The following is an 18055-nucleotide window of genomic DNA, read 5'->3' as shown; positions in this document are numbered from 1 at the left end:
AATAAAAACCATAAACTTCTCTAAACCACATATGTACCATACATTCTACATAATAGAGACTGCGGTCAAGAAGACGATATCAGCCATCTGAGGTGATTATTTTCGGGCGTGTCTGATTCGACCTCGATCACCGCGATGTCGCTGCGGTTGTAATTCCCGTTCTTCGAGTCGGACACAAAGCTTATACTCCGTTCCGATATCCTTCTGGGTCTGTTGAACTCCTCTGCGAAATGAGGGTGCGTCGAGGAGCCACTATCCGAACGATTGAAGAACCTCACGCCTCTAGCACGCCTGTGGCTTATATAGTACCCGTCACAGTCAACCAGTGCTTCGTCATCGTCTTCCATTTCTTCATCGCAATCCACTTCCTCGCCAGACGTCTTACTGAAACTCGAACGTTGGCGTGACAACTCCAACATCTTATATTTTTCTTTGATGCTCTCTACCAACCCACCGATGCTATCCTCGTGGCCATCATAGACGACTTTGCACATCTGCTGGTACTGCGACGCGAATAGGTCCTGATTCCAAGTAAAACCCTGCGATTGCGACGAACCCACCGTGAAATTATTTGTGTTTTGCACACTCGAATGATATGCCCCGGAGTACACCATCAAGGCCTCACTGCCAATCATCTGCTCAGACAAAAAACAACGGCTCATTCTACCACTGCGATAACCTACGCTACCGAATCCACACAACGCCTGTCTGGCTGATCAGATATCACTTCAACAACCTGAACCGTATTTGAGTCCCTAACTAAGAAACAACTCCGGTGCACGTGACCCCACACCATTGCACCAAAACCGCTGAGCGACCGCCAGGCGGTCCAGCGGAGCCGCTAGTCCGCTCCTGCGGCTCCCAGAACCCATATATGACGAACCGCCCAGTTTGCAGCCAAATATCTATCTTTCACCAGCCAGATCGGCCTCGACAGCGCCGTCTGAACAGACAACAGCCTTCCCGTGGAAACGCACCAACAGCATTACCGAGCAACGTCGCAGACCATGCTTCTCGGGCCAACCGGTCGTTCCAGTTCCTGTTCTTTGCACTTTGTTGTGTTTTCTTAGTTAAAATTTGTTAATTTAGAGATTCGATGGGTTCGTTTGTTCGTACGAAATGACAGGTTGAAAAATTTTCTTAATTCGTTCGAGCGATGAGCTTTGGGCTAACAGAGTACTGATGAGATGACAGTATTGAAGTGGTATTTCAGGTTGGAATAGGTGGTTACGTTGCCATTGAATCTCTAAGCAGAGTAATTGAGAGTATATCAGGCAAATATGGCTCCGATTGATTATTTGCTCTTCGAAGAGCCTACCGGATACGCGATCTTCAAAGTGAAGTTACAACAGGATGATATTGGATCTCGTTTGAGTGAAGTGCAACAGCAGATCAACGATTTTGGTTCATTTACTAAATTGGTGGAACTTGTTTCGTTTGCTCCTTTCAAAGGCGCCGCTGAGGCGTTGGAAAATGCTAATGACATCTCAGAAGGGTTGGTTTCCGAGAGTTTAAAGGCTATTTTGAACTTGAACTTGCCAAAGGGTTCCAAGAAGCAGTCTGTGACTCTAGGTATCTCTGATCGGAATCTGGGTCCATCTATCAAGGAGGAATTTCCTTATGTGGACTCTGTGTCCAACGAATTGGCTCAGGACTTGCTTCGTGGTGTCAGACTGCATGGCGAAAAACTGTTCAAAGGGTTGCAATCTGGCGACTTGGAGAGAGCTCAGCTCGGGTTGGGTCACGCTTACTCGAGAGCCAAGGTTAAGTTTTCTGTGCAGAAGAACGATAACCACATTATCCAAGCGATTGCGCTGTTGGATCAGTTGGACAAGGACATCAACACTTTTGCAATGAGAGTCAAGGAGTGGTACGGTTGGCATTTCCCGGAGCTGGCTAAGCTGGTTCCAGACAACTATACGTTTGCAAAACTGGTGCTGTTCATCAAGGATAAGGCGTCTTTGAACGAGGATTCCCTGCACGATTTGGCTGCCATACTTAATGACGACGCAGGCATCGCCCAGAGAGTGATCGATAACGCTCGTATCTCCATGGGACAGGATCTGTCTGAGACTGACATGGAGAATGTTTGCGTTTTCGCGCAGAGGGTGGTTTCTCTAGCCGACTACAGAAGACAACTGTACGAGTACTTGTGCGAGAAGATGCACACCGTGGCTCCAAATCTGTCTGAATTGATCGGTGAAGTTATTGGCGCTAGGTTGATCTCGCACGCGGGTTCGCTAACAAACTTATCCAAACAAGCTGCCTCCACTGTGCAAATTCTTGGCGCTGAAAAGGCCCTGTTCAGAGCTCTTAAGACCAAAGGCAACACCCCAAAATACGGTTTGATCTACCATAGTGGGTTTATCGCCAAGGCTTCAACTAAGAACAAGGGTAGAATCTCCAGATATCTGGCCAACAAATGTTCAATGGCTTCGAGGATCGACAACTATTCCGACGAACCAAGCAACGTCTTTGGTTCAGTGCTAAGAAAGCAAGTAGAGCAAAGGTTAGAATTTTACAGTACTGGTAAGCCAACTTTGAAGAACGAATTGGCAATTAAGGAAGCCATGGAGCTGTATAACGATGGAAAGCCACAAGAAGAACAGAAGAAACCAGAAGACGAAGCAAAGAAGTCTAAGAAAAGATCCAAGGAAGAATCTGAAGAAGACGAAGAGGAAGAAGATAAAAAGAAGGTGAAGAGAGACAAGAAGGAGAAGAAGGAGAAGAAGGACAAGAAGGAGAAGAAGGAGAAGAAAGAGAAGAAGGAAAAGAAGGAGAAAAAAGACAAGAAGGAGAAGAAAGACAAGAGTAAGAAGAACTGATCATACATTTCCCTTAGAAATCATGTACTGTATATTTAGAGCCGATGCAAAGGTAAGTTTTACTAATTAGTGCCCCTCATATATATAGACCAGATTGTGCACCAATTGCAGCACCCTCTAGCCTCCAACGACGATAGCACTCATTTTTGTACACCTCGCGATCTACAGTGACCCATTGATGACATAGATTTACCAACTCCTGCATCGTCACCAAATTTAGCTTCTCATAGCCGATAGGGCCTTCACTTGGAGCAATAATACCTTGAAATGGAATGCGACAGCCGATCAGCTGGGTCAGAACCGCACCAGCAAATCCCGTGACAAACTCTGGAGGATTCAGGGTTGTTGAACTGTCATCCACTCTCTTCATTTCTGCGACCTGATCAGAAGTTCCCAGAACGACAACCTCGATGCCACTAGGTGCTCCACAAGACGCTAACTCCCGGACTATTTGCTCTGCAATGATATTAGTGAAAATGGGGGAATCCTTGAGGAAGTTCTCCTTCAAACTTATGATGAGCGTGTCATCAAATGCTACTATTGGTGTCGACACTCTGAATGATCTGCTTTTCTCTTGCTCAGCTCTTTCGGGGTCCATCTCGTTAGGGAAATTCTCATCAAAGCTCCATGAATGAACTGCATGATCTTCTGTTGTATTTATTGTAGTTATGTCCAAGGTGGCCTCCATGTCACCAACACAGGCCAGTTTCAATAATCTCTCTGGAAATAACGGATTCATAATAGCACTGCTCAGTACGACTCTGCGGTACCTCTTAAAATCAATCACAGGCAATGTCACCTTAGGCAAAGCAGAAGGTTGCAAAGTGCCTTCATCAGCTATACCAACAGGTGAATCCAGTTGATGCCTTGGTTCTGCTATCTCATTCCACTGTTTGAACTAAACAAAGAACCTGAGGTTAGTAGACCGAAAGATGCATGATAACTGAGTGTTGTCCAACATACGAGCATTAGAAACTAATCAGATGAACAAGTTATGGATAGTAGGCCTTTCTCGATCTGTTCTCTATACATAACTGTATAAGAGAGGCGCTCACTTATTATACGCTAATGCTTGAAATTTCAGAGGGAAGAACAGACTCGCAAGGAAGGGCATTACAATCAGGATGTCTGATCTGGCTGCCAAGTACCAGGCGCTACAATCTGAACTAGAGGATCTTGTCATTGCGAGACAAAAGCTGGAGACTCAACTCCAAGAGAATAAGATTGTGAATGAAGAGTTCGATCAATTGAAGGAAGACACACAGGTTTACAAGCTCACTGGGAACGTTTTGCTACCGGTAGAGCAAGATGAAGCAAAGGCAAATGTTGCGAAGAGATTGGAGTTTATCAAGGGTGAGATTACTCGTTGTGAGAATAATCTGAAGGCCAAACAGCAAGAACAAGAGAAGCTAAGAACCGAGTTAATCAAACTGCGCGGCTCCTCATAATATCTGAATGTTGGATATCCTATATAGACGATTATTGTAAAGTAACCTTCAACCTCTGGCCAATTGAGATTTTACCAGGTTTATGGTGGACAACAGCGTGTACCAGGCGAACTCTTCAGTGTTATTGTAATATTCTCCTAAAGTGAACACCCGGTGCAGCTTATCTCTGGCGAAATCGAAGGTCTCTCTATAGTTTGGAGACTTATCCTGAGCCATGAACAACTCGCTACTCATGTAAGCGCAACTCACCGCGAGTCTCTTGGAATACCAGGCAAAATCGTGAGAGTCCTTCTCACTGGAGTAGTATATTAGATCATCTGACAATCTGTGTAACTCAGGCATTGAAACGTCCAGCAAGAAAGGACCGGGAATCGCTAATTGCGAAAGCAATTGCGACAAATGTTCTGCCACAGGCAAATTCATCTCCAGTCTCTTGATGAACAATTCCTCCAAAGTAGGCAGCTCCTCTGCCGGAGTCTCTGACGAAATATTCTCGGTAAGTGATATTCTCTTGTCAGCCAAATGGAACTTTATCAGCTCCATTAGAGCTGGTGATGAATGTAGAAACGAGGGAGGATTCGAAGAGCCTATGACACTTAGCATTGTGGATGAATAGCCCAACTCATTCAAGGAATGAACAATAGCTCTTTCATTGAAACCATACAAAGGCACAGACCTCTGCAACGCATGAGAGAGAACTGCGTACTGGGACGATTCTTTACCATAAGCCAAAGGACCCCGCTTATTGCTAGCCTTAACGTACTCGAACCCAGCTGGGTGGTAACTGCGACGAAACAAACGAACACCACCGAAAAAGCGGTTGACAGACATGCTTATACGTAACTTAGCGTGCTGACGAGCCCCGAATTGTCTACCGATGAGCGTAGACCAGTCCGAATAGCTATTCCTTATCGACTAATATAAAATTGAGCCTCCGGTGCAACGAATTGTCAAGTTATTCGCATCTTGAAGATCGAACACAAGCTACTTCAGTACCGGAGAAGATCGATATGAAGGCCCAATAGGGCAACCAGGTGCCCTCGAAACTCACTGTAGCAACCTGGAACAGCTTCCTGGCTGGTGGGTTGGATCGTTGCTGAGCGTTCTACCTTGCTGACAGATCAGAGGCTACCTGCTAGTCTTGGGGAATAGGACAAGACCGGACAATGTAAATGAATTCACAGAATATAACCAGCAGCTGGAGTACCTGCTGGCCTTCAAACATCGTAGCGACGGCAGACCCGACGATAAACTGGTGCAGGCGTCGTGCACCTTACGACCAGGACAAGGGATATAAAGGTCAGACAAGCAATTGGATCATTCTGCCCGTCCTGGAAGCACGCTGGTGGACTTTAATGCCCTTTCAGACAAATTCAAGACCAGTTGGAGGACGCGCGGCGCTACCATTCATAACTTACAGTTAGCTTTGAATGCCCAACAATCGAGTTCTCAAGTAAAGATCTACCATATACGAGTCATTTCGGTCGGTAAGCCCACAACGGCGATCCAGCCAGCCTCTGCTTGTAGACCTTCAGAATTGTCTAACTTCTACGTATGATTAGCAAACAATCCGCCTTGGCAGACGTCGTCGGGACCACCGTCGCGAAGACAATTCTCAAGACTTCCCTCTCACAGAATGCGCAATGATCGAACGATCGCCTCAGCTGTAAGCAATATCTTGTCTGGTCAAGCAACCAGTTAGCTAATCGCACCTTAATTTAAGGTTGTCCTAGAAGCAAACAAAAAGTTTCAATAGCTTATCATTGAGAGAGCGAAGCCCAGAAGCCTTAAACTGCTCTATTAAGTATCACACAGTGAAGGTACCATTATACTTGATTTGCAACAGAGATGTCGGGAGCTTCTACCGAAGGAAAGCCTATTACATGCGTTGCTGCCGTGGCCTACGAGGCAGGTAAACCGCTAACCGTCGAAGAAATCATCGTTGAGCCACCTAAGGCTCATGAGGTCCGTATCAGGGTTGAGTATACTGCCGTATGCCATACTGACGCCTACACGTTATCTGGGGTTGACCCTGAAGGTGCATTTCCCAGCATTCTGGGACACGAAGGCGCAGGAGTCGTTGAATCTGTCGGAGAAGGTGTCACTAATGTCAAACCTGGGGACCATGTCATTGCTCTTTACACTGCCGAATGTCAGAAATGCAAATTCTGTCTCTCCGGTAAGACTAACCTCTGTGGAGCTGTGCGTGCTACTCAAGGGAAGGGTGTTATGCCCGATGGAACCTCCAGGTTCAAGAACAAGAAGGGCGAAACGCTGTTCCATTTTATGGGGTGCTCGACGTTCTCTCAATATACTGTGGTAGCTGATGTCTCGGTGGTTGCTGTGGATCCGTCCGCTCCTCTCGAGAGCATCTGTCTTTTGGGTTGCGGTGTCACTACGGGTTACGGCGCCGCTGTGAAGACTGCAGACGTTCAAGAAGGCGACACAGTGGCAGTTTTTGGCGGTGGCACTGTTGGACTCTCTGTGATTCAAGGTGCCAAACTTAGAAAAGCGTCCAAGATAATCTTGGTTGATATTAACGACGAGAAGAAGAAGTATGCGAAAGAATTCGGTGCTACCGACTTCATCAATGGCAGAACTGATTTGAAGGAGGGCCAGACTATAGTCGAGAAATTGATTGAAATGACTGATGGTGGGCTCGACTACACCTTTGACTGTACTGGTAACACCAAGGTCATGAGAGATGCGCTAGAGGCGTGCCACAAAGGATGGGGCACTTCTATCATCATAGGAGTCGCGGCAGCGGGTGAGGAGATATCCACCAGGCCATTTCAGTTGGTGACAGGTAGGGTCTGGAAGGGCTCCGCATTTGGTGGTATCAAGGGAAGATCAGAAATGGGTGGACTCATTGAAGACTACAAGAAAGGCAAATTAAAAGTTGACGAATTCATCACCCATAGGAAGCCTTTTGCGGAAATCAATGAGGCTTTCGAGAATTTACATTCTGGTGAGTGCTTGAGGACTGTTCTTGACTTGCAAAACAGTCCATGTATCTGCTGATAGGGTCTCGGTCAAGTAAATGAAATAATTAGTCTCTATACGCCTCTGCCTATTATATATCAATGATTCTTTGGTTTACCATTTCGGTTCTGATGCACTTCTTGTATTCAGTTTGACTCCAAGCTCGCCGCCGCTGACATTATTTATGCTCCTCGTAAAATACCCGTTACCTTTACTGTTAGTGTTGTGCTCGATCAACGAAGCGGTTGACCCAGATTGAGTCAAATTGCCAAGGCTTCCGTTGTCATATCTCTTGCAACCGCCTTTACCGTTGTTACCATTATCACCACCATTATTGTTGCCGCCAGTCGGCTTCACTGCATTGCTGCTTTGATTACCGTTAGACTCTAGGGTAGTCATCTTCGCAGCCCCACAGCGAAGGCATACCAAGTTTTTGGCAAAATTGTGGTATGTACATGCTGGACATTTCCAATCACCAGCTCTGAACGGAACATTGGACCCACCATTTGAGTTGTTGGATTGCTGAGAGATATACCTATTATTGCTGTAATTTGCGAGAGAAGTGTTACTTCCATAGGCACTGTTTCCGCCAAATCGGTAGCCCGAATTGCTTTGCTTTAAGCTATTTGGATCGCCAAAGGTTGTATTTGTTTTTGCAGTCGAATTTTGCGCAGTCGGTGAGTTAGTTTGGTAATAACTCTGAGTCGGAATTCCGTTAGATTTGGTATAACTGCCATTGCTATTCTGAGTAGCGCCCAGGACACCATTGTAATTCAGATACTGCTTGACTGCCGAGACAGCAGGAAAAGAGCATCTGAAGCAAGCGGTACGTCTTTGAAAATTGGAAAACCCACAAGATGGGCAGTTCCAATCGCCAGGTCTGGGCTTATTCTTACTCTGGGGGAAAGGTGACAAAATCTCCTGTGCCCGGTCAAGCACGCGGGTGGATGAAGGCTGTATTTCCACGATGTGCTCAACCACCCTGGGCTGCTTAGTATTAGCCATATTAGACAAGATTGAGCGCCCATTTAGCACCAGCACTTCTGTCGCTTCTTCATGAGTTTGAAAAACGACAAAGCCAGATATGCTATCCTGCTCCTCAACATAGGGACTGTTATTCATACTCCAGTTATTATTAATATTCGCAGTCTCTTCCACGATATTCTTTACTGTCCAAAATCCAACGGGCCTGGCACCGAACTGCGTAAACCATGATTCCAATTCGCTCTGGGTGGTATCCGGCGGTAAGTTATTCAAATACAGCACTTTGGACTTCTCCTGCAGGAAATTGCGTATATCCAAGTGCGAATCATACGGGCGAGTCAGCACGTCCGCCAGATCTTCTTTCGTCGTGCATTTCCTGCGCAATTGCATGAGAATATGTACCGTATGACCGAGAACTGGCTGTGGCACGATCTCCTCACTCGAGATATCCAGCACTTTGAGTATCTCTGCCTGATTTTTCGCTCTGCGTGTGCCACCGCTGCAATTCTTTCTCATTGTGAGCACCTCAGGATGGTTCGCGCACCACCTGTCGTACTCCTTCCACACATCAAATACCTTCGGGTGTTGCAGATACGACGGCAACATAAACCCGTCGTCCCGGGCTTGACGAGGTATAGTGACACGAATATGCCAGGTCGAGTTAAGCGAACATAGCACAAACTCATCGCTTCCCACTACACTCTGCAATTCTTTCTCAAACGACGAGATCGATTCCTGAAAAGACGGTAACCCCTCTGCGTCCATATCCAAACAAGGGATTTTGCCATCCTCGTAATGAGCCTTCAAAGTCTCAGCATCGACGAATTGATACGCTAGTTTCTTCACACGTCCATGGTCTTTTGGTGCCTCGGCTCGATGAATGGTTTCAACTTCTAGCACAACATAATACATCCCTCGATCACAGTGGCAGTACTCTCCAGTGAGCTGAAAAACCAAGCTAGGGTTTAGATGCAATGATTGGCTTCTCTTAAAGCTCAATAAGATGAAATTTCAGCACCGTAAATCTCTTGTAGGTCTTCGAGCGTTGAAAAATTTTCTATGTAGAATACTCACAAATTTCATAACCAGAGTAGATAACTGGACCAGGTTCCACTCCAGCTTAGCCAGGCTGCTTCTCTAATCATCTTGCTCGTCTGCGACAGAGTGTCCGAAAGAGCTGTCGTCGCTGTCTTGCTCGCTGTCTTGCTCGCCGTCGTCGGCACCATGTCCGTCAGCCTGTCGCTCGAGTTCGTTTGTGACACCTTCTTTATGCTGTTTCAACCACAACTGCACCCAGGAGACAATGCGATCGACGTTGGCCTCCATCTGCTCAGTGGTGTCGCTCCGTAGTTCCACCACGATCTCGTGCTCGTAGGAGTCCAGGGCATCTTGCAGGACCACGCCCATTATTTCCGCATCCAGGTTCTCTTCGATCTTGGAGTCATGGTATCCTCTACTCTTCAGTCTATCGTATAGGATAGCGTTGTCGCACCTCAGCACGACGACCAGGTCGATGAGTCTCTCGGGAAACACATCGTTGACATGCCAGTCCACAATACTGGCACCCTGACGCAGCAGTGGCTCCAATTCGTCAAGTAGACGGTCCTCGTCCACAATGTACGACTTGCGGGCCTCATCATACCCGTCGTGGCAGTCGTGTTCTTTGGCGAAATCTGAAATATTGTAGTATTTGTACTCGGGCAGTCTCCTTTGCAGCAATTCGCAGGTGGTGGATTTACCACATCCCGGGGTACCTGTTATCAGCAGATTGGGCTTAAATCTTCGAGCTTCCATCGCCTTTCTCTTGGCATACTGGTTGTTTGTAGAGCCAGTCACCTATGTATCTTTAAATTGTTAGCTGAACTTGACAAAACTGGAGGCTGCACAGACAAGACAGAGAGCCACGGAGAAGAGCCGTTATTTAAAGCCTGGAACTGAATTGGTAGGTATTATAAGCATGGAGAAGTTTGGACTGAAGGCCCTGGTGCCCCTGATCAAGCTTGATGACCGACAGTCGGCCAACGTCTACGACCACTCGATAACGCTGGGAGCAGATCTGTCGTCGATGCTACACTCACTCGGTATACCACGAGACTCTAAGAGACATAAAGTGCTTGATACATTCCAATCGCCATGGGCAGAGACCTCGAGAAGCGAGGTGGAGCCCGGTTTCTTCATACCAGATTCCTTTACGAATATTCCACAAGTGTTGCAGTCACAAACAACGCCACCATGCTTCAATTCAGTGCAGCAGGACCAGCAGCGGGTAGCACTGTTTCAGGACGAGACGCTTTTCTACCTCTTCTATAAGCACCCCGGTACGGTGATCCAAGAGCTCACGTATCTGGAACTGAGGAAGCGCAATTGGCGCTATCACAAGACGCTGAAAGCATGGCTCACTAAGGATCCCAAGATGGAGCCAGTAGTGTCGTCGGATGGGTTGAGCGAAAGAGGCTCGTATGTGTTCTTTGATCCACAGAGGTGGGAGAAATGTCAAAGAGAATTCCTACTCTTTTACAACGCCATTATGTAGCGTAGCCTCTTGAGTGATTATCTTTAGTATTTTGTAAAATTATTGCATACCCAGATACAAAACAATTTCGTCTCTATACGTTCTGCCGCTGTTGGAGATCGCCAAGGCTAATCGTGTAACATCTATTTACAGGAAAAAGCACACCGATGGGCGTTTTTCAAACTTCGATTGCATGGTATCTCTTGCCTCTGAAACCCGCTATGTACATGTTGAACTGGTATACTTCTTGAGGGTTCATGTCATTTAGTTCCCACTTGGTACTACCGAAGACGTTCTTGACGGGCTCCATCAAGACATCAACCTCCTTCCCAAACTTCCCCTTCACGGCCTCAACGTCCCGCAGCAGGTCAGTTTGGTTGAAACCGGTGGTGAAAATGGCGCATTTGGTCTCCAACAAGCCCTTCATAGTCTCATCCATCCATGACTTCGAACTCTCTGGGGCGCCAAAACCAGGGTGGAAGCAGAAAAACACATCCAAGTATGGATCGTAAGGGAAGAAGTCCTGGGCCTCATGGAAAACATGGAAGTAGTCCGTATGGTATACAAAAGCCAAAGTTTCATCGACTCTCTTAACTACGGGTGTAGAGGAAACAACGTATTGGTGCTTTTCCTTGTTCAGCAAACATTCCGGACCTATGAAGTGCAGTTCAAACATCTGGTCGGGAAACAAGAACTGCAACTGCTTCCAGACATGGCCTGGCAGCTGAGCCTCGGCACGAGCACCAAGAATGAAGATTCTCATCGGCCGATCCTTGTTAGACGTCGATACCGTCCTATGCTCTAAAGGATATAGGGTGTAACGCAGAGCCGCCAACGATTTCAAGCCCTCCAGCGTGATAGGGCCTTTCGGGTTCAAAGAGTAAGGCGAGAACTGATGCAGCACGGAGGCAATAGAGATGGGATAACTCAACATCTTAGTGACTGCTGCCAACTGAAACTCCGTATCCATCGAATAAAACTGGCGAGTATAGAAAAACAGATCCCAATTCGTCATGTTCACAGCACGATCAAAATCCTGTCCCAGAGGAAAATCAAACTCCGGAAAAGGCCTACCACTCCTTAAGTCATGTTCGTAGATGTTAACCTTCTTCAAAAGTTCGTATTTCTTCGAGCTATGGTATTGTTTATCCTGCTCCCAAGCTTCGCGTGAATGATGAGTCGGAATTCCCGACAATGGACAGGTATAGTTGATCTCCTTACCCGTTACAGGACAGCGCGCTAAAGTCCTTATTCTAGCTGCTCGTTCACGTAGATCTCCAGCCGGAGATTGGTCCCACGGATAAAATCTATTCTCCGGAGTCGGATCATCAGGGGAAGGAGGTGGATCCAATCCCAATGAGTTTCTCACAAAACCAATGATAAAACGCCGCTGGTTCAAAATCTTGTAACATCGATTCACCCTCAACGTTGAGATCCGATTTGTCGTTGACAGCATCATCTCAAACACTCGACTCAGTTGAAAAGGTAAAATTCGAAGAGTCTATCCGCTATAGAATGATCAATTTCAAATCTCAAACACCTCCAGAAACCTTCCAGCGGCTGGCTTACCGTTATTTATCTTGTATAAGCTGCCTTTGCCCTTCCTTGTTGGTCTAAAATATTTGAGACCATGTTCGTAATGAACGAGACGATTTTGTCAAGCCTTCCTTCTAATGATTAAGAGATAGAAGTTAGTAGTAAAGTAGGTCGAATTGAGTCCGTGTTGGCCTGGTCGTAGGTTTGCGTTGGTGGAATGTTTGGCCAAAGCTTTAGACAGCTTTGTACTGTGGCAGCTAGAAGCGTGAGCCGACCCAATGTGGTTCGTATGGAGATTGGACTGTTCAGAACGACTTGGAAGTCGCAACTCTCGATAACGCCACGGCCTTGGATCCCAACGTTGCCGTGGGATGGTGCGTTGCAGCAACCGGAAGGGCCGGGTGAAGTAAAGATGGAATTGGATTCGGTGATGAGGAAACGCAAGAAGAAGATGAAGAAGCATAAACTCAGAAAGAGAAGAAAGAGGGAGAAGGCGGAAAAGAGGAAGTTGTCTCAAGGTAGATAGTTTGTGAATTCTTTCCTGTACATACACATAGATCTAATGGTGGTTTGCTATGCCTGAACGAGTCCGGCTTATATGAATTTACGCAGCACAGCGCAGGCTATGAAGAACCGCATGAGTATAGCAGCGATGATGAAATCCTTAGATTTCTTGGAGAGCAGCTTGGAGTATTTCCATTCCTCGGCAACGTAGGTGAGAAGCTTGAAACTGAGCTTACGCATCAGCTCTTGCCTGTTCAATCTGCCGATTTCTCCGATGACCTGCATATTCCACTCGAAAATCTGGCCTGAGACTTCGATTATCTTGGCCTTCTGCGACTCGGAGAGCTCCTGGCGAGTGGCCAGTTCGTACCCTCCTTGTACTTCCCTCTCAGCTTGTTCTCTGCGCCTGAGCCGTCTTCACTGAAAGTGAAGAGATTGGTACCTGCACCAATTCTTTTGGCCTCATCACCTTGCCGCCAGCAAACTACGCCAAATACATTGCATGGCAGTACGCTAGAATAGTACAAGGGTCCCTTTGGACTGATTCATGAATGAAATCCACAAACTCTTGTAATTTCAGCTCATCCTTGGTTGGATACTCCGGAGAGTGCAGCAGTCCAGATCTCGAAAGATCTGATACGATCGACGAAACTCCTCCACTCAGAACTGTCTGAGCACGTTCTGCATCTATATTTCCCTCCGGGGTTTGAGGATCCTGCAACAAGCGGTCCAGCTCCTGCTCTATGGCGTCAAAGATGTGGTAAAACGTGAGAACGCCCTCTCTGTAGATAAACCCATGCTTCAGCGCAACGCTATCCCCACGCTCATATACTCACTAATCTTGTGATGAGCATCTCTGGTGTGAAAATTCATCCTGTAGCCAAGGCACCCACATCCGTGGGCGACGGAATAGTTCTTCTAGTATTAGCAGCGGTAGTTCTCATCACTGGTGTTAGTTTCCAAGTAAAATATTCAATTCGCCAACGGACGGTGTAGTTACCGCATCTTTATAGTAACCGGAATCTTTTGCACCCAATTGCACCCCAATGACAAGCCTCCGAGTGCCACTCCATCGCGGATGACCACTGCAAACCTTAGCGAACTTCGATATCGATTCCAGGTAGGTGTAGGTCCCTTTGAGAGGCTGATCTGCGTATGCTGCGATATCTCCTGGTCAGTGATTTACGGCCGGAAATATGGGTCGACAAACTGCATACCGATGGACTTGGTTATATCTTATTATGTAGTCGTTCATGATCCGACGTGCGACTGGTTCTGGTAGAGCTCAATGATCTGTGTTGAGGAGGTAGCTTCTTCGACCGATTTGTCATCTCTTGTACGTACGAAACGGGGGAATCTGAGGGAGATTCCTTTGTCGTAGTAGGAGGCGCCTGCCTTGTAGATGGGGGACAGCGACAGGTCTGCCGTGAGGACCTCGAATATCGTTGTTGGATCGAACCATACGTCTGGCTCTGCGCTGGGTTCGAACACGTAGGTGGCATGTGGACCGTCAATGGCGGTGGTCTTGAGTCTGTCGTAGAGCTGCTGGAGCATTTCGTCGGAGAAGCCTGTTCCGATCTTGCAGCAGGTCTCGAACTCTCCCGTGTCCTCGTTGTAGCAGCCGAGAAGGAAACCACCGTAGGTGCCAGTACGCTTACCGCGGCCGTAGTATGCGCCGAGCACGCAGAGATCTACAGAGTCGCCGATACCATCGAGGTAATCTTTCTTGAGCTTTAGCCAGTTACGAGACCGTTTGCTGGGCTCGTAGTGGGATTCTTCGCCGTCGAGAACCTTTACCATGAGGCCTTCGCAAAATTCCTTGACGGACTGGTCGAGGAACCTTTGCAGCTCCTCAACAGTGGAAGTGGTCAATTCTACAGCGTATTCGAACTCTCCCGTGACAGGCTTCGTGACGGCGCGCAGTAGTGCACGTCTTTCCCTGAGCGACTTGTTGATCTGTCGTTCTCCGTTGTGACAGAGGATGTCGAATGCGAACAGACACACTTTGACTTTCACGTCTTTGGCTTCCACGTCCTTCCTTTTCCTGGTGCTCAGAACTTGGAATGGCAGGATACGCTGCTGTTCCTTGTCCCAGGCGACTGCCTCGCAATCCAGAATCAACGACTTGGTCGTCGAAAGGTCTGCCACAAAATCCCTGATATGGATCTCGGGATACCGCTCGGTCATATTCTCGCCGTTACGGGAGTATATCCTCATGGTTCCATCTTCAAGGAGATGTACCTGGGCCCTCTCTCCATCGTACTTGTATTCCGAGGTGAATGTTTGTCCTTGGAACCTGTCCAATACCTCCGTGATCGATTTGCTCGGTTTTGCAAGCATCGGCTTGAGCGGAATACCTGGCCTTAGTTGACAGTGCTTATCAAGTTCCATGATCCCATGCTCCAAGCAAGCGTTGATGACAATCTCATAGTTAGGAACCTGGCAGAACGCCTCTCTGATCTTGGCTTCTGCGGATTCGACGAGGTCCATCGGAGGTTCCTTCCCTGCCGCACTCTCATTGGTAAGAATAGCCTTCGACAGTGAGATGAGTACCGTTTTCTCTGCCAGCCCAATCCTCAATTTGGATTCCAGAGATCTGATCAGGAATTTTGCCTCTAAACCCTCGCATGCAGTAAGCATCCTCTTGATTAACTTCACCTTCCTGGTTTGCGAGTCCTTTCCCTGTGAGTGAGCGATGGCCCGCAAGTTCTCAAACACTTCACCCACCGTCAACGGGCTCGGTTTGAACATCGTAGGCTGAACATTTCTCGCTTCCAGCGCAATTCGTCCCAGATCACCTATCTCCCGATATCTACTCTTTATCTGCGCCAAGGATTTCCCGCAAGCCTCACTGATTGTCTTCATCAGCAGCCCTTCCCCAAGTCCCAATTCCAGCCCCGGTTCGTAATCGGGACCCAGCTTATTGATGAACAGATACGTAGCAGGGACCAAATTCTGAGCGTTGTCCCTCATAATCCGGCTGAAGAACTCGGAACATATCCTGATGATAGCCAGACGTGAAGAGGTGCCTTCAATCTCCTGGAACACATTGCAAACTTCAGAATAGGGCACCTTAGAATAATACGCAGCTTTAGAGACCGTTCTTTCTGCCTTCACTGGTGCACTTTTGACAGGCCAAGACGGCTTCAATCGCTTAGCGGGCTGTTCCTCACTATCAATATCCGCGGGCTGCGGCTGCACTTCAGCTTTCTCGTCATCAACAGCTGCATTCTTCGTATCATCTTGCTTTACCTGACTGAAAAACCTTGCCAAAGTAACTTGCTTCTTAGCACCACTAGACATACCTGATCTCGCCAGCGATGTTGAAACTGATCTACCCAGGGACTGGAACATCAACGAATTGAACCAATGGCCCGCCCAATTTCTCTTCTTCACCGTCTATTTGTCACTTCGCCATACCGCATCGCAAGGCTTACTCCAGCTGTTCGCGCACATAGCAGATACAAACACACCAACTAAAGACACAACCAGACCACTTCTTCGAGACTACCGAACCATCAGGAGCGAGAGAAGCAGCTCAAAGATCCCAAACCGATCAATTAGCTTGATAGCGCTGCTTGTAGAACGTCCATCACGTGGAGCCGTTATCCGTGAGAAACCTATAAGCCCTGGGAAGCACTGAAAGCTGTAAAAGGGGCAGTTGAGAACGATCTGTATAGGAACTCAGCAGTGAAGGTGGGATTCAGAAGAGCTTATTCAGCATTGTGAGGTCTGGCGGTGTTCTTAGGTTGACTAGTGCAGCATAAAATGTCCAAACAATTTGTTCGATCCGCCAAAAATGTGGTGAAGGGGTATTCATCTGCGCAGGTGCTGGTGAGAAACGCTACAGCAAACGACTCAGACGGTCCTAGTGTCGATACTTTGGATGATTTGGCTGAGAAAACATACGATAGCGTGGAGTTTTTCGAGATTATGGATATGCTCGATAAACGGCTGAACGATAAGGGCAAATACTGGAGACATGTTGCCAAGTCTTTGACCGTGTTGGACTACCTTGTACGATTTGGTAGTGAGAACTGTGTGTTGTGGTGTCGGGAGAACTTGTATATCATCAAGACTCTGCAGGAGTTTCGGCACGAGGACGATAGCGGCGTGGACCAGGGCCAGATCGTGAGGGTCAAGGCCAAGGAGTTGACGAATCTGTTGAAAGACGAAGAGCGGTTGAGAGAAGAGAGGAACTTGAATAGAAGGGGCGGAAGAGAAGAGAGAAGAACGAGAAGAACGGACCGGTCTGGGAGCGATCCGTACGATGATGACCTGCAAAGAGCACTTGAGGAGAGTAAATTGACAGTGGAGGAAGATGAAAGGCGTAGAAGACTGTTGAACACTGAGGATGAAGACTTGCAGGCAGCTTTGCAATTGAGTAAAGAGGAAGAGGAATTGAAGAGACTTCAGGAGTTGCAAAGGCTACAGCAGCAGCAGGAAACACAACAGCAATCGCTCTATTACGACATCTTTGGAAATCCGATCTCTCCTGAGGAATACTTGCAGTACCAGCAGCAGCAGGAGCTGTTAGCACAGCAGCAGCGGGAGCAGGAGTTGCTCGCTCAGCAGGAGCAGCAAAGACTGGCCGAACAGCAGATGTACTGGCAAATGCAGCAGGATGCTCTAGCACAGCAGCAGGCTCTCGCGCAGCAGCAGGCTCTCGCGCAGCAGCAAGCGGCTCTCCAGCAGCAACAACAAGCTGCGTACTATCAGCAACCTATGGCTACCGGATCAAACAATCCTTTTGCGCTGAACAATATGCAGCTGCAACAGAATGTCCCTGCAAAAGCAAGTCCTCTGCCAGATCTAACCGGCTTCGCACCCATGCAAGCACAGTCTCCTAAGCCACAGACACAACAGCAACCAGAGCAGCACGCCCCACCACCACAACAGCAGGCTCCTATAAAACCTGTCAGAACGGGAGACCTTGCTATTTCCGAGAAATTCGGTGAGTTGAACAAGCTATTGGCTACAGGAACTGGCATCGATACATTTGGGAACACAGGGGATGCTCGTATTCCGGCTCAGCATACAAAGACTGGCACTTTCATCAATTCACAAGGAACTGGATACAAACAAGTAACGAATGAACCCAAAAAAAATCCATTCCTGAGTGGCCAGTACACCGGTCTTCCAAGTTCAAACGTTGTTCCCTCTTACACGGGCTACGGATTTGGCAATCAACCTCCTCCGCAACAGACACAGCAAAGTCAATCGGCTGACCAGGGCATAAGTTTGATTGATTTGTAAATCAAAGT

The 18055-nt window shown here is 47.6% G+C and overlaps 13 protein-coding genes across 13 annotated transcripts; 6 read left to right on the top strand and 7 right to left on the bottom strand.

Annotated features, from left to right (window-relative positions):
• Positions 1 to 65: 65 nt before the first annotated feature.
• UGX2 (Ugx2p) lies at positions 66 to 662 on the bottom strand (the record flags this gene model as incomplete). The annotated part of the gene is made up of 1 exon (XM_037282445.1): positions 66 to 662. The coding sequence occupies one exon, from the start codon at positions 660 to 662 to the stop codon at positions 66 to 68; it is 597 nt and encodes a 198-aa protein (XP_037138340.1).
• A 618-nt stretch (positions 663 to 1280) lies between these two features.
• NOP56 (snoRNP complex protein NOP56) lies at positions 1281 to 2825 on the top strand (the record flags this gene model as incomplete). Its single annotated transcript, XM_037282444.1, has 1 exon — positions 1281 to 2825. The coding sequence occupies one exon, from the start codon at positions 1281 to 1283 to the stop codon at positions 2823 to 2825; it is 1545 nt and encodes a 514-aa protein (XP_037138339.1).
• Positions 2826 to 2901: 76 nt separating this feature from the next.
• On the bottom strand, positions 2902 to 3794 carry PBA1 (Pba1p; the record flags this gene model as incomplete). Its single annotated transcript, XM_037282443.1, has 2 exons — positions 2902 to 3723; positions 3789 to 3794. The coding sequence occupies 2 exons, from the start codon at positions 3792 to 3794 to the stop codon at positions 2902 to 2904; spliced, it is 828 nt and encodes a 275-aa protein (XP_037138338.1).
• Positions 3795 to 3949: 155 nt separating this feature from the next.
• On the top strand, positions 3950 to 4273 carry YKE2 (tubulin-binding prefolding complex subunit YKE2; the record flags this gene model as incomplete). Its single annotated transcript, XM_037282442.1, has 1 exon — positions 3950 to 4273. One exon carries the CDS (start codon positions 3950 to 3952, stop codon positions 4271 to 4273), a length of 324 nt encoding a protein of 107 aa, XP_037138337.1.
• Positions 4274 to 4321: 48 nt separating this feature from the next.
• Positions 4322 to 5104, bottom strand: COQ9 (ubiquinone biosynthesis protein COQ9; the record flags this gene model as incomplete). Its single annotated transcript, XM_037282441.1, has 1 exon — positions 4322 to 5104. The coding sequence occupies one exon, from the start codon at positions 5102 to 5104 to the stop codon at positions 4322 to 4324; it is 783 nt and encodes a 260-aa protein (XP_037138336.1).
• Positions 5105 to 6121: 1017 nt separating this feature from the next.
• On the top strand, positions 6122 to 7294 carry SFA1 (bifunctional alcohol dehydrogenase/S-(hydroxymethyl)glutathione dehydrogenase; the record flags this gene model as incomplete). The annotated part of the gene is made up of 1 exon (XM_037282440.1): positions 6122 to 7294. The coding sequence occupies one exon, from the start codon at positions 6122 to 6124 to the stop codon at positions 7292 to 7294; it is 1173 nt and encodes a 390-aa protein (XP_037138335.1).
• Positions 7295 to 7369: 75 nt separating this feature from the next.
• Positions 7370 to 9151, bottom strand: NRP1 (Nrp1p; the record flags this gene model as incomplete). The annotated part of the gene is made up of 1 exon (XM_037282439.1): positions 7370 to 9151. One exon carries the CDS (start codon positions 9149 to 9151, stop codon positions 7370 to 7372), a length of 1782 nt encoding a protein of 593 aa, XP_037138334.1.
• A 225-nt stretch (positions 9152 to 9376) lies between these two features.
• Positions 9377 to 10033, bottom strand: FAP7 (nucleoside-triphosphatase; the record flags this gene model as incomplete). Its single annotated transcript, XM_037282438.1, has 1 exon — positions 9377 to 10033. One exon carries the CDS (start codon positions 10031 to 10033, stop codon positions 9377 to 9379), a length of 657 nt encoding a protein of 218 aa, XP_037138333.1.
• Positions 10034 to 10196: 163 nt separating this feature from the next.
• CDC36 (CCR4-NOT core subunit CDC36) lies at positions 10197 to 10772 on the top strand (the record flags this gene model as incomplete). Its single annotated transcript, XM_037282437.1, has 1 exon — positions 10197 to 10772. The coding sequence occupies one exon, from the start codon at positions 10197 to 10199 to the stop codon at positions 10770 to 10772; it is 576 nt and encodes a 191-aa protein (XP_037138332.1).
• A 157-nt stretch (positions 10773 to 10929) lies between these two features.
• MSS51 (Mss51p) lies at positions 10930 to 12210 on the bottom strand (the record flags this gene model as incomplete). Its single annotated transcript, XM_037282436.1, has 1 exon — positions 10930 to 12210. One exon carries the CDS (start codon positions 12208 to 12210, stop codon positions 10930 to 10932), a length of 1281 nt encoding a protein of 426 aa, XP_037138331.1.
• Positions 12211 to 12504: 294 nt separating this feature from the next.
• On the top strand, positions 12505 to 12813 carry QRI5 (mitochondrial 37S ribosomal protein mS38 QRI5; the record flags this gene model as incomplete). Its single annotated transcript, XM_037282435.1, has 1 exon — positions 12505 to 12813. The coding sequence occupies one exon, from the start codon at positions 12505 to 12507 to the stop codon at positions 12811 to 12813; it is 309 nt and encodes a 102-aa protein (XP_037138330.1).
• Positions 12814 to 14042: 1229 nt separating this feature from the next.
• CDC9 (DNA ligase (ATP) CDC9) lies at positions 14043 to 16145 on the bottom strand (the record flags this gene model as incomplete). The annotated part of the gene is made up of 1 exon (XM_037282434.1): positions 14043 to 16145. The coding sequence occupies one exon, from the start codon at positions 16143 to 16145 to the stop codon at positions 14043 to 14045; it is 2103 nt and encodes a 700-aa protein (XP_037138329.1).
• Positions 16146 to 16559: 414 nt separating this feature from the next.
• ENT1 (epsin) lies at positions 16560 to 18047 on the top strand (the record flags this gene model as incomplete). The annotated part of the gene is made up of 1 exon (XM_037282433.1): positions 16560 to 18047. The coding sequence occupies one exon, from the start codon at positions 16560 to 16562 to the stop codon at positions 18045 to 18047; it is 1488 nt and encodes a 495-aa protein (XP_037138328.1).
• Positions 18048 to 18055: the final 8 nt, after the last annotated feature.

Source organism: Torulaspora globosa, chromosome 2, assembly GCF_014133895.1.
Source record: "Torulaspora globosa chromosome 2, complete sequence".
Lineage (NCBI taxonomy): Eukaryota > Fungi > Ascomycota > Saccharomycetes > Saccharomycetales > Saccharomycetaceae > Torulaspora > Torulaspora globosa.
This window is presented reverse-complemented; position numbering and strand designations above follow the sequence as displayed.